At 36.9% G+C, this 23,759-nt stretch overlaps 1 protein-coding gene across 12 annotated transcripts in view; it reads right to left on the bottom strand.

Moving 5' to 3' along the window:
- Positions 1-3,599: 3,599 nt before the first annotated feature.
- The window catches only part of PIK3CB (phosphatidylinositol-4,5-bisphosphate 3-kinase catalytic subunit beta), a 98,585-nt gene continuing 78,425 nt past the window's right edge, over positions 3,600-23,759 (bottom strand). For 11 of the 12 annotated variants that reach the window (XM_050712530.1, XM_050712523.1, XM_050712525.1 and 8 more), the window contains 10 exons: positions 22,462-22,605; positions 21,472-21,571; positions 18,881-19,059; positions 18,284-18,393; positions 17,908-17,986; positions 10,616-10,783; positions 10,048-10,171; positions 8,855-9,000; positions 7,188-7,320; positions 4,919-6,660 (listed from right to left, as the gene is read on the bottom strand). In XM_050712530.1, the coding sequence (XP_050568487.1) occupies positions 6,523-6,660; positions 7,188-7,320; positions 8,855-9,000; positions 10,048-10,171; positions 10,616-10,783; positions 17,908-17,986; positions 18,284-18,393; positions 18,881-19,059; positions 21,472-21,571; positions 22,462-22,605 (1,321 nt within the window). In that variant the 3' untranslated portion in view covers positions 4,919-6,522. Of the gene's footprint in view, positions 6,661-7,187; positions 7,321-8,854; positions 9,001-10,047; positions 10,172-10,615; positions 10,784-17,907; positions 17,987-18,283; positions 18,394-18,880; positions 19,060-21,471; positions 21,572-22,461; positions 22,606-23,759 lie in introns of all 12 variants that reach the window. The other variant, XM_035544673.2, reaches the window with a different exon arrangement.

The raw sequence follows: 23,759 nt of genomic DNA, 5'->3' as shown, positions 1-23,759 counted from the left end.
ATGTTAAGATTATGAGCGGAACCCACACCTTGAGCTGTCCATCTCCATTCCCTTCACAGGGCCTGGAAGGACTTGCCCAGTGACAATCAGGAGAGCAGGAAGGTGACAAGCCAATATACCATGCTAGGTGGTGTGTGGCGCTGCGGTCAGCCGTACACAAGACTATTTACCTGTATGGAACTCAGAAATACAGGGTAAGCATATAAACAGCCTCTGGAGCAGATTACGTCTTTTCCTCCCATGCTAACTGCCACAACTCTGTATGTGGGATTAATTCCTTGCTGTTGGTAGGGCACAGACTGAACAGACTTTGTCTCACATAGCCATAAATATTAAGGATTCTTTTATTTAGCCAAGCAAACACAGCATGAGCTGGACCTCTGTTTAATCACTCCTCTTACTAAGTTCCCAAGTCACTAATCCACGGGAGCAAGGAAACTGTCTCCTTCTGTCTCTCTCCGTCCTCCCTCCCTCCCCTTTGGGAGTTGTTCCATTTTTGATCAAATCAATGTTGGGTAAGGGGACTGGAATCCACATTGTTTCTGTCCCTAGGGAGTGCTGTAACTGTGCTGCATCATCCATTCTAATGTTGTTGGTTACCCGCTTCCCTGCCCCATGGAAAACAGCTTCAATAGGAGGAATCCGTAGCCAGGTAAAGGTCATTCCCACATTCCTGAGCAACAGTGCTCAGCTCCCTTCGAGATAAACTAGATGAAGACTCAACACTCCTTACACAGAGGAGGTAAAGAAACAATTTCAGAAACTAGAATGAGCTGCTTTGGCTCTTGTACAGGTGGTCAAATCAGAATGTGCACCCAGAGAGTGTTCACTGGGCAAAACCCAGTAGGTAAGGTAAGCAGGAGAAAACCTCGGGCAGGATTCTCAAACAGGAATGAGCCACTCTCGGATTCCTAACCTCTGCCCAAACTTCAGTGGTTGTAGGCACTCCCAGCAACAGATGTAGACTTCCAAGACAAAAACTTGGATCTTACAAACATCCTTGCACTACAAAGGGTTTTAATCCCTCAGAAACCATGTTTCCATGGCGCTTGATTGTTGCTTCTGCTCATTTGCTTCATAAAAGCCAAATGGTGCCTGGCAAATCAGAATTAACCTTTTATGTTTCCCTGTGACAGCTATTCTTAAAGTGGGATCCTTCATAAATTTCCCAAGAGTGAGCCATACAATTACTTAAGGAATGTATATTTAGCCCCATCCCACTTCAACAAGCAACCCCAGGGGAAACTTTGAGATAAACGCCTGAGGAAAACAAAGTGACAGGCTGAAAGTATGAAGGACTGTCTCATCACAACTGCATCACATTAAATCTGATAGTCCAATACGGTAAAACCTGTTAAAATAGGTCATACAGTTGAGCTGACTTTTAGACAGATGTTCTGGAGGTGACATAACAGATAAAGTTACACCAGTATCTGACTGGTAAAGTTTTCCGTTGTGGTTTGCTAGAGGACAGATAGTGACAGTAAGTTCCTCATGGAGGCTCTTGGGCTGGAAAGGCATCCAAGTAATACTAGTTTGCAAACCCACCTCACTAAAGGAAAAAGCTTTCTCTTCTTCCCACTTCATCAACAGTTAATTCTATTTTGCCACAGTATTGGAGGAAGAGCTAGTAATAAGAGCAGGATAAATGATTTCCCTAGGAATTACAGGTGGGAGCAAATACCCTCTTCTTCATCAGTCATGAAGTCACACTTGGAAAGAACTACATGATTTTTATTATGCCTTGAGGTAGCACGAACAACATGGTAGTCATTTTCTCAGTAGCATTGCCTGTTAAAATTATTGCACCTTTCCTGGATCAGATATTAACATCTGCCCCAAAGATCTGCTTGCTGTTGTTTATTCCCGAGACCACATTTGTTCCTTCTGCTTACTCAGGTTTATATGAAAAGGTCCCCCATGTCCCTATGGGAATGTCAGAAAATCCAGCTCTGCCGACTCCATGGTCCCTGAACTGAAAATTAGCTGTGCTCCCTAATAAGTGATCTGTGTGGGCAATAGGTTATGCATGCTGGTTCCCAACAGAAACTGTTAGAGGAAGCTGTCACATCCATGAGATCTAAACAAATTTTCTATGGAAAGGCAAAGCTAGTTTTCTGAACTGAGATGCTAAAATATGAAAGATCAGCCATTCCTATGTCCCTTTACATAGGAATGGCTGATCTTTCATATTTTAGCATCTCACGAGATTTTATCTATTATAATCTTACTACAACTGATTTGCAAAGATATTCCGATTACAGAAGTAATTTCACTACTAACCTTACACCCAGACTATATCCACCAGAAGTCAGTAGCAAACAGATGTGCCTCAAACAAAAAAGTTTTGCGCTGGAAATAGTAGAGTAGTCGGACCGATACAGTGGTCAGGCAATAAAAGCACCACTATTTTAGCTTAGTCTGGCTCTTATCTAGGAAGCCGGGCCAGAATAAGGCACATTTGTCTACAAAAGAATGTCTTATCTAAACTGTGAGGTCCAAAAGCAATGCAGCATTGCCATCTTGTATAGCAGCAGCTAGTAAAGCTTGCTTTCCATCATGATAACTCTGCTCCCTCATCTCTCAGCATTATTACAACAGAAAGAAAGATTTTTAAAACAACTAAATGGTTTTTAAATGATGGAATGCATTATGTGAGCACAGGATTTCAGTTTTAGATTTTAAAGCCAGATGAAACTCCTAATTATATTAATACAATATATTGTGAAAAAGTAGTAATAGAAATACTGATTACATACTTAGAAGATTTAGGCTTGAAATAATTCCTAAGAAATAAAGCTGTGGTCTTAGCCTGACATATTAATTATTAAGAGCCGCTAACATTTAATTATCTCATTTCAACAGCTCTAGGAAATTAAAGAGGAATACTGGACTCTATTATATTAAACATATGAATAGGCTCTGTCAAAGGCATTCACTAGAATGTGAATGATTTAACAATCAAAACACCACTGTCAATTAAAACTGAAACAAGCATAAAGGAGAAAGAAAGTAACTCCATTGGTGAGAGGCAAATCCATGGAAGCTTTTTCCTTAGAGAGCAAATATAGGACAAGCTGAATTGTAAAAGCAGCATTTGTCACCAGTAGTCACAAATAAAATAATACAAGGTAAGGAAAGCAAGACCCACCAATTAATCATGCAAAAGAGAAATGGAATATATACAACATATACATACCATATATTGTATATATACACAACATATAGAACATATATGTTGCATACACCTGGTTTCAGTTGTTTTTAAAAGCAGTGTCTAGGTATCTTTCTCTCGTGAGAAACAACGAAGGACTCGAGAAGCAGGATTGGTTTTAAAAAAAGTCATTTTCCCACTGGAAATGTGCAGATCAGAGTAAAAGTAGACTTGGAGAAAAGCAATTACCATAACATGGGACCATCTGAACTGAAAGTGTTTTATACCCAAATTCACAACTTATAATTAGTTTTTTTACAGGTGCAAAAAACTACATCCTTTCCAAAGCTTTCACAGTTTTTTAAAAGGCTCTATTTCTACTCACTGCTATGAACAAAATCTTGAAACTCTCATATTATAATCCGAACACATCATGTCTTCTGAATTCTGCAAATGGTCTGAGAGCTTAGAAGAGGAAAAAAAAGATGATCCTGCTCAGCAGAAATTAACCTACCACTTCAACACTACAGCTGGATATTGGCAGGTAGGTACAGAAATGGTTATTGATCTCAAAAAATTCTCAGATTTCTCCTCATGGATAAGGAAAAGCAGAAGGGACAGTCTCTCCTGGCACTTTTGCAAAGCAGCTCTGTTTGTTGTTTTTGTTTTCTTTTGAACCAAGATCTCTATGCCACAAAATAGCATAGATTATGGAAACCCAGGGAAAATGGTCATCTGTTACTAGCATAATTCAGCAGACCAGCACTACACTTAAAATTTAACATGAAAGGGTCACAAAGTTAACTTTGGTTACCTTATAAGCACCGCTTAACGTAAGGCTCCTCCCTGAGAAGTCAACCTGGAAAAGCATTCTTGTGAGGTATGCTACCCTCTCAGCAATCTAAGACCAAATAAGTCTAGTTTACATGAGGAAAATGCATCATTTTCTTTTGCTGCCAAACATGAAAACACACTGTATAACAAGCCTCTAACATGTTTTCCCCTCTTGCTAATAAATTGTCAACAGTAAGTGTAGTGATTTAAAGACAACCAAATGCAACTTTTTTAAAAATCCTATCTGAAGGCTATTAACCAATACAAATACTGAACAGAGGTAGTATTTTATAGTCATCTCTAAACACAAGCTATTTCAAAGAAGATGGGCAACAAATGACATTGCCCATCTCAAGTACATTTATAACCTGCATTAAAGTCACATAGAAAAAAATCTCATGATTTTTTAAAGATGTTTATCTTTACACCTCACAATATCCCAGTGGTAATTGGGAAGACTTTCCTGCATCTGGAGGTCACTGCTACTTCCTCCATTTTTATAGATGGGAGTCTAATACACAGGCTAGACTGACTTGTTCTTAGTCTCACAAGAAGCCTGTGGTAGAACATGGAACTTGCTTGCCTTCTTCATGATAGGTGCGAGCAAGGGACCATGCTCCCTCCTAACACATACCTTGCACACTGGCCAGTCAAGATGAACCGGCCAACTGTATCTCAACTTCTGGGAAAGGTTGTGTCTCCCTGAACAAGGCATCCCAGAGATGTTTGAGTACTCCAGCTCACAGACAAATATAACACGTGTAGGAATTATTACTTAGCTAACTCACAGCATGTAAATTTGTATGAGGATAAAAAGACTTCTTTTAGAGTTGTCAAATGCAGAGTCATTTCTTTTTAACCCCTCCTCCCATCTGCTTCTACAAAAAAAAAGGGGGAGGGGACACATGGCATTCCTTAAATATTACTACATCACTACAATATAATGATAATGAAAAAGAACTTGTTACTTTTACAATATTCTAGAAGCTGAGGTCATTATATACAGACCAGCCCCAAGAGTGAGGGCAAGAGAATGAGAATCAAACCAGTACATAAAATGCTCTCCTGGCTCTCTAGTTAGGACCAAAAAACCCAAACAACCCAAAACCAAAACAAAAAAACCCACTCTCAACAAAGTAAAACCACCTTTAATTAAATTCCTACATAAAACAACATTTCTATGCAAAACAACTGTTTAGTCAAAAAGTAAATATATATGTTTAATTCTCTTTCAAATGTCAACAAGAATTGAGAGCTACCAGTGTTCTTTGGAGAACAAGCAGTAGTTAAAGTCTATCTTGCTGATGTTCAGAAACAGTATGTTACATCTTTTAACCAGCAGTTCCTATTGCACGTAACAAATTTGCTCTCCATTTAAGCACCTAAAAGCCTGGTACCTCACTAAATAAATTAAAACAAATCCAGTTTCTTCAGTAACCATCTTCAACACAGATATCTCGGTAAAGCAACATTACTGCAAGCTTTTAATAAATACAGAAAGAAAAGATTAATGACTTTTCATTGGTGTTTTACGGAATGATCTTTTCTCATAAACACTTGCTTTCCAAAGCATTGTGGTTTTTGGTATGTATGCTCTAAAAATCACTGTACTATATTTAATGAAGATTTTCCATACGTGTTTATAAGTCAGTACATTTGCATGGCATACCTAATCTGAGGATAAGAATTTCTATATATGGCTGTAAGGAATTTCTTGTTGAACCCAAAATAAATTCATCTCCTAAGGAGCTGAAAACAAAGCCCTAGAGGCAGAATGGGAGACCATTATCAAGGAGGGATTTTCAGACATGTTTAGAATTGGCCCAGCTTTCTCTTACTTAAGGAATTCTTTTGTGTGTATTATGTCAGGGGAAGGAAACTGCGCAACCCTGAACATTTGGATGCTGCACCATTTTCAGAGATGTCTCCCCTTTTATCACCACCTCCTCCCCCCTGCATTACAAATGCCTGTCTACTCTTCTTTCGGCAGCAGTATAAGACATTAAGCAGCTCCCTGTAGTACAATGATACTGTGGTTGCTATTTACAGTAGAATTAATGCATCTGTGCCACTATGGCAGAATTCATATGAAAAATATACACATGGTCATTTTTAGCTAGATTAGAATATCAACAAAAATTTACTCTTCAAGTCCTGATTTTAAAACAAAAAACAGTTCTGTCAGAGGTCTTCAAACCTCCTAAGTGTGTTAGAGTACATTACCCTAACATATAAAACAAATATTTACACCTCCATAAAGTACCAAAGAATATTTAAAAATGCCTAGTAGCTCTCAGCGTGCAAAGTCAGCAGGAACTGATTATCCATGTTGTTCACTATTTGTAGACACAGTCTTGGGATCAAGCATTCAGAAGCAGAGTGCAAAAGAATCAGAAATTATTTCAGCCCATTTCTTTTTGTTGCTGCCTTGTTTCCTTTCTTATTTAAATAAAGTTTTGTTGGTCCATACTACAGATCCCATTTAAAAACACTTATCAAGGTAACATTCAGCTTAGTGCAAATCCAGAAATCTTCTAGGATCTGTAATCTTTTCGAACAGTGTGAGCCATCCAGTTCACTTTAGTAGTCCAACTTTCCCGGAGTGCTTCATCAAACTTTTGCTTAAATTGCTTTAGTGCCTCTTCCTCACTCTTCCCTAAGGCAAGGGAGTCCTAAGACAGTAAAGCAAAACAAGACAAAAACACACACACACACAAAAAAGTCTTGTTAGAAATTTTAAAACCATAGTTAAATCCTCCTTCACCTCTTAACACAATCCACATTCTGCTTTTTTTCTATTTTGACACTTTTTAGCCTACTATTCATTTAACAATGCATCAATGACATTTTCTGGGTTTAAAGGTAAAACTAAAAAATAATTAAGCAAGTAAGTTTCACCTTTACAGGTCTATGCTTGTGCATTGAGCCACAAGGCAAAACACCCCTGAATTGACTACACATAAGATGCAGGGATGCAGAACTCATCACAGAATAGTTGAGAGGAACATATATTCACTGTTTCCTTTGACTCAGAGGACAGAACACAGACCTTGTTCTACATAGCTGAAAAAGAATGCTTTGAGAATTCTATGGGAATCTTGAGAGAAATGTAAATCAATTAAAATTTATTCATCTTTGAATCAAAATTCACATACTGGAAAAATGTTAGGTCCTGATAAGCTATAAATCTTATTTTTACCTTGAGATACTGGATGTCCTTGACGGAGGTTAGCTCTGGAAGCCCTGCAGTTAACATCAGTGCAAAGAGTGTTATAAATAGGTTTCCATGTTTTCGTAGAATCAAGTATGCTTCTTCACAATACTGGCGGAACCTTTATATGCAACCACAAAACACATGCAATGAACACAACACGAGAACCTACACAGTTGACAAATATGTAATCATTTCCAAAAATTGTTATCTGGACTAAAATATATATCCTAGGAACATGGTAATAGAAAGGACAATTGAGATTTGTAGGAAAAAGTGCAGAGATCCCTAGAGAACCTCCAATGCGTTACTACAAGATATCCCATACCTGTCTAACAAGTCCTTAAAACACTGGTACAAAAGGCCAAAAGCTTTACAATAAGCAGAGTTCTTCAGAAAGAGCAAAAAAAAGCCAAAGGTAATGCCAGCATTCCATCTCCCTGATAATTTGGTAGGTGAAACGCGCTGGTGATGATATATAGCAGACCTATGCTGGAAAATCAAAGGCTCTGTAGTAGTCCCTGCCGATCCAGCCTATCCCTGAAAAGTAACTCCTTCCTGCTAACATGGTCAAAATTGAACTGACTGCCAGATTTGGCATCAAGAGCTGTCACACAGACACTTGAGAACTTACTCAGTATCCCTAGATGTGTCACTGTATTCTGTCCACTGTCTAATCTGTAAATTTCCACAGGAAACTGGAAGACCCCTTCAGACTAAGGAATTACACTTCAAAGAAAAATTCTCTCCTGCAGCAATTTTCAAGTGAAAATGGAATCCTCCTGCCATTTAAAGTACACCATATTCTGTAGGTCTTGCAATAGCACAGTCACCTAATAGCCTTTACTTCATGCTTTTAAAAATGGAGCTATGGGTTGATTTGCTCACTCTCCAGGAGAGAAATGGTTCGCTGGCAGTTATTTTCCATTCCTCCCAGACACACCATTACAAACGTATGCACAGGTTCTTCTTCCAGAAGTAGCCGTTATATTTCTCGATCCATATCTAAATGCTTAATTTTATTTCTCTGACAGTAAATTCTTCCTGTGAAGACTGAAAGCAATGTGAGAGCAAAACATCCAGAATGACTGTCCCATCAGTTGGTGGGAGTGATACAGAAAGGAAAAAGAAAAATCTGCCTTAACAAGTAGGATCTAGGAGTGTAGTTTCCATCATCACATGCCTTTGTTTTCCATTGTAGGTCTCTAACCCAAGATGGACTAGCACATTGAATGCACATTGATGGACAGAAAGCAGAGAAGGGAGACTGTCCTTTAAGAACAGTGTTTCATCTTGCTTGAAAAATAGTCTGTGGAGTCCCTCCCTGGTGCCTAGTGCTGCTGAAAGTTTAAGAGTGGGAAACAAACAAACAAAAACAGCAACAAAACAAGCACAGGAGAAACTGCCATCTCCCGCATCATCTACTGAAGACAAAATGGACTGTACCTTTCCACTGCAAAACCGCAGTTTCTGATGTACAAAGTAATCTTATACATATTCCAGTTTAAGTAGAGAAGTAGATTGTAACATAAATGCATCAACACAGTTACATGGGAAAATTAGCAAAACCAAATCCACACAGGTTCTTGCTATGCTGTACATTATCAGTGGAGATCATCTCAGTTACAAAAGGAAGAGATCAAAATAATACTCACCGACCAAATTTTTCAGTGTTCCCTGTTTTTCCTTGTTGTATAACATGAATGAAATCATAAGTGAGTATGAAAGGTACCCGTTCCCTTTTAATTCCAAACTTGGATTTGAAGTTCCCAAGAATATGCCCAAAATCTATATGAAAGAGCTAAAAACAGAAAGCAAAACAAAAAACATAGAAGTGAATAATTTCTCCAATGAACAATTTCATTTTTCTAATACCTCTGCAGGATGCTGGTATCAAGAACAGTTAACTCATGACGTTATTCTCCATAGCCCACGGTTTCAACCCTTTTGGGGTGTTTAGTTTTACAGTGTTTCAAGATTTATTTTAAAAGTCAGTGATATCAACACTTTTATGAGCAACCACTGCTACAAGTTAACGTGGAAAAGACTAACTCAGTTTCAAGCTTCTGACATCTTACTGGTAATATCAGAAAAATTAGCCCAATGATAAGCCCACAAGGCTTAACATCATTGTATCCAAGGGCTTCCTACAGGCAGGAGCAAAGCTAGTACAATTTATATTAATCCCAAGGAACCTGTGACAGTTTTCCCATTTCATAATCAAAGATAAGGGCATTTCAGCTTTCTTGTACTAGGTAAAGACTTAAAAGAATACTGCAAACATCTATAAAACTCTAACTTTTATAACCATTTCCAGTGTTTTCTAGGAAGAAAAAAAAAAAGAGTAGAAAGTAACAATTCAGCAAGCAAATACATTTTTATTTTACCTAGGTTCTAGGTTTTGAGATTTACAGCCAAAGAGTAATACTGGCACTCAGCTGCATACTGAAAATTTCTGCAGCAGTAGCCTGTAGAGACTAACTTCAGGAGAAATATATTGCTCAAGACTGTAATTAGGGTATTTAAGGATGGTCTTCTGCAGGATACTCTGAGAGGACTTTTATTCAGTGAATCTGAACCATTAACAGGCCTTTCAGATGCTCTGAAAAATATCTACAGAACAGTCTCACGGACAAATAATAGCTTACTAAACAGGCATTGGTTGTTCCTTCTACTAGTCTTACATTTAAACCTTTCTTTAAAGCTCTCCTCAATACTCAGTAAATGAAAGAAATCCAACAGCTTTTAGATATAATTCTACTGAGACACTAAAGAAATCAGAGTTTTCAAGGTAATTCTTGTACAAAGGAGATGCTGTTGTTATTCTGCCTACAAAAAGGATTTTTACCTGGCCATTTTTTCTGACCATGATATTGTCACTGTGTCTGTCACCAATCCCCAACACGTAAGTAGCTACACAGTAGCCAGCACAAGACAGAGTAAATTCTTCAATGGCTCGATCCAAGTCATCTCTAAAAACACCAAAACAAATATTAGTGCATTCAACTAGTAATTCATGTTATGCCTTAACATCAAAAAGGATTGTTGCAAGAGAATACTGTATATGAAGAGAGAATACTGTAGAGAGGGGCTGCACAACCACAAGTAGCTATGGAGAATGAGAGAAATCCAAATACTATGAAAGGCAATGGCATCAAGATTTAAGACCCATGTAGCTTTCTTGGGGTTTTTGTTTGTTTGGCCTAGTCTAGAATAACTTATTCAACAATATGAAATCAGAATGCTGCAAATATCAGAATTACATCTGGACCACTCTTTGAACACCAAGGGAACCTGAATCTGAGTCAGAGTTTGATATACTAAACCAAAAGAAAAGCATACCTGACAGAACAAACACACGTTCCTTAACACCTATAGCTTATAGAAACACTTACAGAAATATTTACAGAAATTACCCTAAATTGTATTCCTTCAGCCAGTTTAAGAGAGCATCTTTGTTGAAGGCAGCAGCAGCAGCAACGTTGCTACTATTTAACTGAATATCAGCAATGGTTTCTGAACTAGAAACAGCCTCAATAAGGCCAGAGTGATCTCCAGTTGCTAAACAGCCATAGGGCAATATCCTGAAACAAAATGAAGATTAATGTTAAAAACAAAAATAGTAAGAATGCTTCGTTAGTATACAGATACTTTCAGAGGGTTGAATATTCACTTAACTTGAACATTAAACTCTAAAAGTTAATATACAGATATTACTTGCAAAGTTAAAATATCAGCAATTATTTTAAAACATTCGTTTTTCCTACTGCATATATGTATCTAGAAAAAGAAATTATGAGCAACCCTTATTTTTCCATTTTACTGAAGAACATAGTTACTTGTAATTTTATAGGAGAAACTATAGAGGGAGCCCTTTATTTGCATTTGTTAATTTCCTGGCTAAATGAACAACTGTTGCACTCAAGTTTATTCTAGACTATCAGTTGTGTAAATGGAAACCAGGGTCTTATCCTTTTGCCCTATTCTTCCTAACTCAGCTTAAAATGCTAGAAAACCCTTTTGAAAATACGCACACAATATAGTATTTTCCTGGTATCGCCAATTTTAAGCGTAGAAAGCTAGTGAAAAACAGGAATACATCTTTCGATTCACCTGATACATAGAATGTTCCTGTGCATTTATACACAGTTTCTAACAAAAAAAACTTACAACAATTTGTTGCATTAAAGACATAAACATATAAGGGGACATGTCTAAATAGGTAAGTGCATTTTTCCAAGCTTTTTGTTCATTTCTGAGGAGTAAAACCATCACATTTGCTTTCTTCAAAAGCACTGCATCACATATAGAGGCGTCTACTTTCATTTTAGGCATCTCAGGTCATGAATAATCTCTCAGTTCTGGACATGGATCCACGTATTTAAAAAAAAAAGATACCCATGCAAAATCTAATTGCAGTACACAGCTATAGAGTAGCACTATAAAGATTTGCAGGACATTAAATTTGCATGTGTGTATAGATAGAAAGCACTGCTGGTGGAGGTATTGTCATCTGTATTTTACACAAAACAGGTATTACGCTTGATTTCTTCAGAGCAGAACCACATCTCTTCCCTAAGACAGCCTATTATCCCCTCCCGCAGAAGAAAAATAAATAAAATTCCAGAAAATTTAATTGGAGCTCGTTGGCATAACAGCTGTGAGCTAACTGAACAGTTTCTCTACCACAGTGATAACACAGCTGAAGGGGTATAAAGCAGTAAGAGCCCTAAAGCTGGGGATTCTTTTCCACTGGCAGCAAAGCAAACAGAAAACCAGATTCAACAGGGTTTTCAGAAAACAGCCAACTTCAAAACAACAACAAAAAAGAAGTGCAGATTTGGAACCTTCTTTCCTTTAGTATTCTAATCTATCTCCCAATTAAAAACCCCAAGTTTCTGTGCTGAAGGGTTCTCCCAGCGAACAGCAGGGTGACTCCAATTACCGAACGCCTGCATTCAGGACACGAGGAAGCACTGCCCATCCTTATCACGACATGACAAACGTAAGCCAAGTATTGCCAGGTTAAAGTGCACGCTGGCCTTCTTCCATGGCATTTCAACTCACCCTACTTGCAGCTTAACTGGGCACCCATCCAACAACTTCCCCTTCAAAAGCAAACAATGATGAAAGCCTTCAGCCCCTTGAGGACTGTATGCTTACAACTGGAGGAAAAAACATCCTTGTCAGAGAGACACTTTGACAGGAGTCAAGTTAGGGACAAATCCTCTGGGTCCTTTCCATCTCATCCTGGTCTTTCTGACTTTGACATCTGTCAGCAGGATACGCGCCCTACTTTTTAATGTTGTATAAAGACCACTGACAGATCAATACAGCAATTCTGGATTGATAGATAGGATAATTTTCTTTCTCCACTTCATTTTTCGTCAAGCACCATAAATGGAGGGGAAAAGATGCTTTAATACTGTTATTTATTTCAAGAATTTAATTATTTCTAAATACAACCCCAAGTTCGGGGACTTGATCAACACATTCTCTGGAACTTCGTGTGCAGCAGTTTCAAGACAATGACACACTTTAAACTTGTAACAAATTTATTTTTCAAAGGTTTTGTGAACTCTGATTTTACTTGCACAAAACCACTTAACATCAGACTTCACACAAATTAAGGCAGTGAAAACAAAAACTCATTACAGACAGGCAATGAAATGAAAAAGTTGTTGGGAGAACTCCCTCTGTCTGCCCAAGAAGGAACTAGGTATTGAATACTTTTATGACAATTCACCACAGTAAAGATCACTCAACAAAGATTAAATTCCTCAGACTTAGAAAAGCAACAGAAAATCCTAACTTCTCCCTTAGCACAATTTCAATGCTGCAATACAGGTAAAGCAACAGCAACGCCTTTTGGTGCAAGGTTTGCTCTCAAAGTTGCGCACGGCAGACCCCACAGCATGCTAGGAACACAGACGTTATGCTCCTCTGCAGTGACAGGTATTTGTAATAGTTAAACATTCCTCATAAAAATAATAGAAAGTTATGTCATCTACTATGATTATGCCCACATGCATGACTTCAGACTTATTTTTGAAGCAAAAATAACAGCTGTAGTTTTAATTTTTCAGGAGGTTGAACCTCTGAAAGTCTCCTTCTGTCACTCTGCAGCTGCAACCTCAATATAAATATTGTTTAAGTGAGTAAGTTTGTTCCATAACTGCCTATACTTAGAGTACAAGAAACAACTAGAGAAACTACAGAAAGAGCCAAGGAAGTTTAGTAGCACATACCTTGCTAACGTCTTAGGCAAACTATTTCAATAGTTTGCCTAAGAAATTAATCGGTAGGTTTTTTGTTTGTATGTCTGGCAGGAATTATTTAAAGAATATATATATAAATATATTATTAATATATATATATTAATATAATATAGTAATATATTAATATAATATATTTATATAAATATATATTTTTTTTCTCCCCAATTACTCTGGTACTTGACTGACTGATGCCTAAGGTGAACTGAACTCTGAGTCAGCCTTCTACAAATGACAGAGTAGTGTTCATCTTTGCTGATGGCCTTTGCTGTCTAATGGTTGGGTCTGTACTGAGAAGCAGATGCAATTTGCACCTGAAGTTTTATTCAGCTGTGCAACTCCACAGTCCATCCAGTGACAGCCCAGGATGAAGGACCTACTGGAGAACACTGTTGCATCCTGCTGCACACACACAAATTTCCTTTTCTGATACAAACCCTGGTCTTGTTCCAATATTTAGTCAGAATGCACACACAGGAACCTAAACAACAGAACATACCATGTGTGAAAGACGCCACTTTACCCATGAGACAAATTAGTTGACAGTTAAAAACAAACAAACAAAACCAAAAACTTTCTCCTTCACCTTTGCAGATCTCAAAACCCACATATATTTGGTGCCCCTTTCTAGAGCTGAGAAATCCCACTGGGAATTTTGTGCTTGCTTTACACTTCTAGTAGAACACACAGACTGGGCTAAGATTTCATATTAAATTACTAATGAGTAAGTGATTGGGAATTGCAGTACAATTATAAGGAAAGTGATCCTACCCCAAACTCCTCAATGGCAGCATATTGGCTGCCATGTGATCCCTGCTTCAGAGAAGCTATAAGATCTGCTGTGACAAGATATTCTTGACTGGGAGTAACTTCTCGAAGAAGACAGAGGCAAGCAGTGAGTGTTTCTGCATTTACATTGGTGAAACAAGTTAGAAGCCCTGCTTTTGCTCGAATGGAGTTATCAAACATTCTGTAGTGGAAAAAAGTTGAAAAGCACAAAATCCATTATGCATCCACAAAAGGAAAACGGGAAGCAACAGTGTCAGGGAAACGTAAACCTCAAAGGACGATAAAGAGCAAGAAGAAAAGACTCCACTCATTGGCACTGATGTATGAAGCTGGGTTTTTCAGGAAATCAGAAATATTTGACACTACTTTTTCACTTGATAGAGATGTCTCTCAACCCAAGCAACGAGAGGCAATCCAAAAGTCCTGACGCATGAACAGGGCAACAAAACTCATTATTACTGCTGCTGATTCATAAATTTTGGACTCGTCTCTTCTTAATAAGTATGTAAACTGTAAACATAGATTAGAGATCAAAGTCGTAACTTCTTAGCTGCACTGTCATCCTCCAGGTGGTCATAGGGCTGTTTTGCCCAATTCTATTGCCAGTTAAGGCCATTTCAGAACCTTTCCTTGGCAATTGCCTCATTAAAATCTCTTTGTAAGACGTAGAACTATAGCCCTACCTCAATCCCAGAATTTTATTTCATAATCAGAACTAAGAAAGGATGAATGGAAGGAAGATGCTCACAGTTATGTAAATAAATGGAAGAAGCCAATTATAGAACTGCCATTCTCACTATTTCCCCTTTCTACATTTTTCTTCTTATGAGAGTTTTAAGAAAAATCAGAGCCACGTTTTGGTTTCCCTTTGTTGAGGTTAAAAAAAATGCATTAGTCAGGAAAAGCACATTTGATGACTCCCAATCACTATTCCTGTTTGCTAGGCACAGTGTGTGGCCCTGGCTGGAACCACAAACTAAGCTTCTGGGAAGGCAGCAACTGAACTATGCCTCATCTGGGATTCCACAGCTGCCAGAGGTTGTCCTTGCCCCAAAATGCTGGATCAGTCTCTTCACAGTCTATTTATAATGATATAAATTATCTAAAGTTTCCTCAAATCAGTGTTCAACCTAAAACACACTCAGCTACCCCATAGCAAACATACACTTCCAGAAACAATCTATTATTCACTTTCCTATTTTATCCCATACTTCACTCTAAGGAATCTTTCCACAAGTAGCACATTTTCCTGAAAGGTTAAGAGATTATCTGTGGGTTGATGTTATGTGCTTTGTGAAGCACGTAACGCTTGAACAACAAAATTTGTAAAAATGAGATGAAAGAATCCAAATAAAATATTTCAAATGATATTTAAGTATTTCTAGCCTTATAAATAACAGTTACAATTACAATTAATATAAATGATTTCAGCTCTGTTTCATAGGCATACAAAATTGACTTTATGGTGTCCAAACAGTTCATAATAAAATATGAATCTGATATGAATCTGTCTTCATTAGAACTATTTTTCTGTCAAGAAATTAGAATTTGATAATTACCTTAACTAAATCTGGTGCACAGATTGGCTGGGAAAGCTTCCCTCATACTGGAGGGTTCTATTACGATGTTGAACAATGCCTCATACTCTTTGGAATAGCATTTCTATAAAGAAGACGGGCTTATCCTATCAAGTATATGAAGGTAAGAAAGCTGCTTTGGATAAGACTTCAAGATTCAAAGATATTTCTGGTCTGAAAAATGTTTTCTGACATCTAAATGGTGTTTTAACAATAAAAGAATGCTAAATGAGACTTCAGAATGTACGTTAAAAGTGTTTACAATGCCTGCAAGCAGGAATGGAAGCTTTAACACAAAATATTATTGAGTTCAACTTCATAAAAACATCTTTAGTACTAAATACACTAGGACACCATGCCTATTCTCCACTGATTTTTATAATAGCTGTATTAGAACTACATCACTGAAATGACATCAAAAATATATTTTGAAGTACAAATTTTGAGGAAGCTGCAGAGTATTTTTTTTCCCAATATAGCAGTGGCTCTAAATATACCACCTTTCCTGCCAGCCTCATCTTACTACAGAATCTTGTCTTACACATGAATGATTACCCACTGTTTATCAGAATTCAAAAATACAACTGAAAATATGCAGTAATTGGGATTAGCAGGTAGCAAGCATAAAACAGACGAAAATACTTTTTCTTACATACAAATAACAAGACTTTCACCACAGGCTATTGACAAGGCTAAGAATATAAAAATGTTTAGACTCCAGCAATCATTTATTTGTTTTCAACCTCCAGGCAGAGTATGTAGTCACGCACCCATCCAGACCGTAACACCCTAACTCAGAGGCAAGAATAGCACAGCAGTCAGACTCAAAAGCATTGCTAAAGTCAGGGTAAGGACATCCCCCCAAATTCAGTCATTTTATCATAGAAGGCAATCTGATTAGTCAGGCACAATTTATCCCTGGTAAATCCATATTGACTGTTCCCAATCTTCTAACCCATATAGTAGGTAGAAGACAGACAAACCTGTTACATTTTGTAGGAAATCGCAAAATAAAAATAAAACAAAAAAGTATTTGGACAGAAATGTATTCATTTATGGCCGTGGCTGTGGAAACCATACATACCATTAAGAAATAAGACCAACAGAAATAAGAAAATGCTAAAAAAGAAGAGTTTGATTGTTTGGCTATTCCACAACTCTGGTAATTCTCAACTAGATAGTGAAATTTTATTATAAACAGTCCTAACCTCCTATTACCCCACTCTCAGATTAGAATACCTAAAGTTGACTAATTTCTAAAGCGTGTTTTGCCTGTTAGAGAAGCCTGTGTATTCCAGATGCAATCCTCAATGACTAATTTTTGACCAGTACTGCTCAAACACCAGATAGATTACAGAAAGCCTTCACATAAAGATCTTTTCACTGGACAGCAGATTTGCATTCTACATTTGTACCTCACTTGCACATGTGTATTAAGAGCTGTAATTCCCATAAATCACAAAGTGAACTCCCATTTTTGCATACACCTGAAAAGTCTGTGACAGTTAATAGACATGTTTGTTACTTGAGAAATTTATAAAATACATACTTTTGGAAAGCTCACAGACAAAAACAAAACAAAGAAAATAACCAACCAACAAATTAAACAAAATGCACAGAACCTGCCTGCTGGACCTTTAGGTCAGGAATTGTTTCCACACCTCATACAATGCTTTTTGTCTGTCTGAAAACCGTAAAATGTTTTCATTTTCATTGCGGAAAGCGCAATTTATAATCACCATGGCGAGTTAGATACACTGTGAAAGATACAGTGCACAAGGACAAATATCCTGCTTGATAATAAGTAAAAATCTCAATGTTTAACTTCACTTCTTGCATTATTTCTTTTCATGGCTAAATTATTTTGTAATGTGGGCCATCTGGGGAACTGCAAACAGAAGCCATCTAGTTAGGTAAGTGCCTTCTATAGCCTGCTCACCTTGGCTATGACAAATGAAACCTTTTGGCATCATTCCAAATGTTTAGGGGAAAGCATATGAACAGGAAAGCTTTACTGGTAAGAGTGGACTCTCCACCGAAATAAACAAACCCTTAAGAGATCCTTACCGGAGATCCAGGCCAGCTTCTTTCCAAAGTATGTCCATCAAACGCAAAATCTGGAGTGTCAACATGTCCTGCCGGAGATCTATAATGGAAGGTTGAAACTGCTGCTTCAGTTTCTCAAAAGCGTTGTAGATAAACCGTCTAATATTTATAAGGCTTTCGGAAAAAGCTATCTAAAAATCCTCAGTCCTAAATGTGAAAGCAGGATTAACCGTATCATTATGACTGATAACATCTGTAATTTGAAAACTAGTCAAAACAAGATGCTTAATTTGTTTGCTGATGCTATAGTAAACCATGTTTAATTTATGGCAATACAGAGCAACAAAGCTTAAGTGGAAGTGTGAGAATAAAGAAAGAAGTGCTCAGCACTGCTTACCATCACCATTTTTAAAGATGATCCCTACAAGATCTCCTCCAAACATCTTATTGTTGTATACTATCCATAGAGGCTTCATTTTAGAATCCATATATCTACACTTCTCAACACTAGAAGAAAATATAACAAATGTTATAGTTAACTAAAAATAGTTCAGCTGAACAGGACTAAGCATTGTTCAAAAACACAACAGAAAATGTAGATTTCCAGTTTGGAATTACTTAAATGTTACCTCAGCTTTCATTCGGCTACTATACTATCAGCGCATACTGAGTTATGGATGAATCTGTCATACATCAACTGTGTTGAACACCACGATTGGCACTTTTAGTCTTATATTTAAATATGTTTAGCTATGGTAATACATTGACTAAGAGTATTAAGTTTCATTGTGGATCACAACAATCTTCAAACTTAACTGCTATTTAACCTCGGGAAGATTGCCAACAGACCTCCTCTCACTATAGAAAGCGTTCTCTGTGACAGCATATCTGCTAAACAATACAGCCAAAGGAAGTTCAAGCACATAGGCGTTTCTACTTTAGTGTTTCCATTCAAAAGCTACAGTGAAACTTTATTCACTCATTCTTAACTTACTGTAGTTCTGAAAGTATAACAGAAGGATTCAGAGGAGACTGGAGGTCAGAAAGTGCTTCTCTGTAAGCATTTTGTTTCAAACACGTGTGCATTGCATCTTTTCCTTTTGCTTTGCTTTGTTTCATGGCATTCAGCTTAATTAAGCTGTTTAAAGTTTTCATTTTATTAAGGGCTTCCACCTGAAAGAAATATTTTATCTTTAAAACTTATTGCTTTGACTTTGCATGTAATACAATATAAAATTGTGTATGAAAACAAAAAGCAGTTATCTGAAATATAAAGCAATTTTACAACATCCTATAAAATGGAAATAATAATCATGAATTAAGATGGCATTTCTGAAACAAATGACAATAGACTTTTGGAAATTATTCATATCCCGGAAGTACCATTTCTGTAACAAACACATTGATGGGATGAAATCTCTGAAACCTCAAGTCACTTTTTAAAGCAGGACTTAATATCTCCAACACAGTGACAAGACATTTTAATGTATGATAAATTTACAAAAAATCCTCCTTCAAAATTCAGTTTTCATCACAAATTAAACAAAGCGTAGCATAGGTGCCTCAATCCATACTAAAGTCAACAGAAATTGAATGTTTCATACTTCTACAAAAATCAAACATTACTTGAAGCGATGGATGAACATGCTTCATTATATGCATTCAGTTAGTTGCAAACAATAACATAATGCCACATGACAAATTGCGGACATTTGTCCCATACATAACTACACATGCTCAATATTTAAGACTCTGCTCTGCAAAAGTTTGTTCATTAAAACCCTGCTGAAATTAGGCATAAGGTAAATGCTCTGATCAGGTAGGATGTTCCAAATCTGCATGCATCATCTAAGCAATATTTACTTTTAGAATGTGTGAAAAGACAGGCTTAACTTTTTCTTTCCTTCCCTCTGTTTTAGGAAGTTTTCCACTAGTACAATTTGTAAGAAAACAAGCAAACTAGCAACGTAAATATACGTAACGTTAACAGATAAAAGCCCTTTGGTAACAAACCTACATAGCACATACAACAAACATAATTTCTACACTGCATCTACATCTAAGCAACTTGTTAGCAGAATATAAAGTATATAGCAATTCACAGTAGCCATAGTTAACATGCTCAGCAATATGCTGCAATATTCTCTAGCAAACTGCATCAATTTAAATAATTGTAAAAGATTATTTCTATTCAAGGAAGCCTCAGTCTAACTTATAAGGTGCTGAGTCAAGACTTACCACTTTTACAGACAGACTGAACCCTGTTAAGCAGGATGCTGTGGAAATTGTATGGAGTTTGATTCTAAAACTGAGGCAATGGAGACCTGCCAGGTCAGCCATCTGTCAAAACTAAAAGCGCTCTGCTTTTCCACTATTCTAGGAGCTGTACAAACATCAGTGACAAGGGAACAAAATGGAACCTGTGTTGTACAAACAGGAACTTTTTGAAGTATTTCTACTTTGAATTTCTTCCGTGTTTGCACAGTTGGAAATTTTTTTGCCCCTTCTTTGATTGTACTGACATTTGTTTCCTGTGAAGTGCACAAAAACTTTACTGACCTTAGGTCTATTGCTTAAGCATTTCATCACCTAATCTTTTTATGATTTTGACAATACTAACAAGCACTCATGTAAGAGATGGTCTTTTCAATGGTCTGTGAACTGCAGAAATAAAGAGCACAACAGTACATGCCTGCTCTGTTTGTTTCTTGAAGTACATTTTCAACACTGACAGTATCAAAACTGTTAGAAATAACAAACATCAGACTAACATGTATTGAGTTGCCTTTTCTGTCCTTATTTTCCTTGATGTAGCAAATACATTAATTCCAGAGCTATAATTTTTAAAGATTTTGTTAGCAATCTAAATTTTCTTGCTAAAATTGCATTACAGCCTTCAGAACATGATTTGCAAGTCTCTATTATTGATCTGCCAATAAACTTATTAGTGTGTTTAAAAGTAAATCTCTCTCCTCTTTTTTTTTTTTTTAATGGAAAATCTGTATTAACACTAAAATGAGTATTTGGTTTGCTTCAACACCTGTTTCCAGGGAGTACTGCATCATTCTACAAATACATGATTTTTGCATTACTTTTTAGCAAAAGCTGCAAGAAGCAATCCTGGATTGATCCATACAAAGTTTAGATAGAAATGTAATAGTTTCTATTAAACAAGCTGCTCTGATGGGATGGGATGGGATGGGGGTGTCACAAGTTTCAAGTGCATAGAAACCCCTCCTCACCTAATAATCTGGGCAGTCTACTTTTCTATCTAGATCGTATGCGTAGTGCTGAAAGTTCCTGCACTTCTCAGAACACTACATGAACAGGTTGCTGCCTCTGAGGCCCCACAGCACTAGCTGCCTTCTGTACCAGGGAAGACTGCTCCATCATTACATCCATCTATTCAGCCCACTCATTTCTCCCTCTCACTCATGCTTCCTTCTCTCCCCCCACATCCCTTCCTCTCTCCTAAACAGATGGACTTTGTCAAGGTAACCAATATGACCCATAGGAACAATGGAACAAGCATTTGAGTTACAAGCTAGAGTAAGTCAAGATTTAAAGAAGGAGGGAAGCTTATACCTGTTTAGCAAGCACTTTCATGTGAGCAACACTTCCTCGGCAGTAAGCTTCAAGTATCAAACCAAACTGTATTGAAACAGCAGGTATGTGAACCTCTGACCTATAAGGGAACATCACAGAAGAAAAGCATCTCGTCTATCAAGACAGACCACATAATTTTACAGACTAGCATTTAACGCAAATAAAGTGGAAAAAAAAATACTTCGCGGTCATCAAATAAAATAAAAAGCCAAACTTCATAGGAAGTAACAAAACACTTATAAGGAATGGTGAGTTTCAACACATGCCACTTGTTTTTAGGTCTAGGACTGTTCTGGAAGCAATAATGATAAGAGGTAGTTACTGGGTATTTGTTTTCAGGAACCTCTTTTATTAAAGAAAGTAGTATTGATAGAAGACGATATTGAGAGTCAGGGCTGATGTTAAACTGTGTGTTCTCAAATCTTGGTAAGGGAAAGCCAAGGTTTCCCTGAGGGGTACACTTGGAAAGAAACACTGAACCATATTTGCAGAACCAATTATTCCCCAAAACATTTTCATGTAGTACTTGCTCTTGTTATTTAGAAATGTTAGAATAATTTAGTTGTATTTTGAAGACAGAATCAACCTATAAATCCATTCTGCAAGATACCTGCAAATCATAGAACTGATCATCAAATGTAGCAACAACACACAGAACTACTTTTATTTTCTGTTAGTCTTTGAAAAATAGTATTTTTCCCTGTGAGGTATAAATACCGTACTTTTACTGCAAGCACAGTCAAAACAAACACTAAATTCATACACGAACCTAACTTACCAGTTAGCTAGAGCTGACTGCAGTTTCAAGTATTTTCTTCAAATAGTGGATTACAAAGCATAGTAATATATTTTAAATAAGAGTCTGGCTTTGATCTATAAATGCCAAAGGTAAAGAAAATTCTTGATCTGCCTATGAGAAGTCTAATCTGGACCAACAGTTTCAGAAAGATGTAAGGGAAAAATTCTTACCTTAAATGCCAAAACAACATCTGTCCTATTCTCCTATTAGCAAGTGCTCTCTCTAATAGAAATCTGGAGAGAGCACAATCAAGAAAAGGTTCATATTTCAGGACTTGCACAAGTTGAAGAAGATACTGAGAGAGCTCTTCATCGCTAGAATGAGGTATATAAAATCAGTTGATAAAAAACTAGATTAATGACATTCCAGAAATTCAGATGCATATGCCAAACCCAACTATGCATATCTAGGCTCAACAGGAAGAGTTTATCCCAATCTTTCAGTCACAAGGAGAAGAAAAATAATACACAACTTAGTGCAATTGCTAGATTGATCAATTTATCATTAAGTTAACAGAATCTTAAAGCCATCAAACCTTTAAGTAAAAATGTCGTATTTAATCATGGGCCTTTACAAGATCAACATCTCAGCCTGAGCGTTAGGTTAAGCATCCAGGAGATAAATTATTTCAAATGTTTCCAGACTGGACATTGGCTCCACTTTGACCCCTCAAACTCTGATTGAGGAGCTGTATCTTTGGAATCACTGAAACCTAGCAGTCAGCTAACTCCAACAGGCATGGGCAAGAAGGGCACTTCAGGCAAAACTAAGAACACTTGCATACCTGTTCCAAAATCAGGAAAGCAGTATTCATTCTACTGAATGTAATTCATTAACCTGTCTTAAGATGTTAGTGCCTGTTAGCTGAAAGGTGTTTATTTATTAAGATACATTCACAAACTGATCCATTAGGTAAAATATCAGTGGTGTGTTACCAAAAATATGATGTTGTTTAGAATATGAGGAAAATCACTGAGACAAATCTTTCAGACACCAAGCAATGCCCAAAGTACTCATACTTCAGAAAGTTCATAAACAAAATTTTTAAAAGCTTCTATGTTAGTTAACTACTATAAGTAATACAGACAAAACAAAAATAATTCCAATAATTTTCTATAAAAGCTTGTACCTACCCCCCCCCAAAAAAAAAAAAGCCAAAACAAACCTCTTAACACTTGACAGTTATGTTACTCCAGAAAAATTCTGAACTTTCCCTGACTTTTTACATTCAAGTATCTTTCCTTTTATAAATGGCCTGAAGAATTCAGATTGTCTGCCTAGGATGAAACAGGAACCTTCTGCTTCTGTTCGCTTTATCTTACTCTGAAACCCTTCAGTAACTTGGTCAAAATATTCAATCACACTGCATTGTATTTATTTTTGTCTACCTTTTTATTTCAGCTAACAGTATCACCTTTAGGTTAGAGTTTTTTTTTTTTTTTTTTTACCAGCTGCCTTTTTAAATAAG

Source organism: Cygnus atratus, chromosome 9 (genome assembly GCF_013377495.2).
Source record: "Cygnus atratus isolate AKBS03 ecotype Queensland, Australia chromosome 9, CAtr_DNAZoo_HiC_assembly, whole genome shotgun sequence".
NCBI classification, from domain to species: domain Eukaryota; kingdom Metazoa; phylum Chordata; class Aves; order Anseriformes; family Anatidae; genus Cygnus; species Cygnus atratus.
The sequence above is the reverse complement of the archived record's forward strand: the minus strand, read 5'-3'. Positions and strand labels throughout refer to the sequence as shown.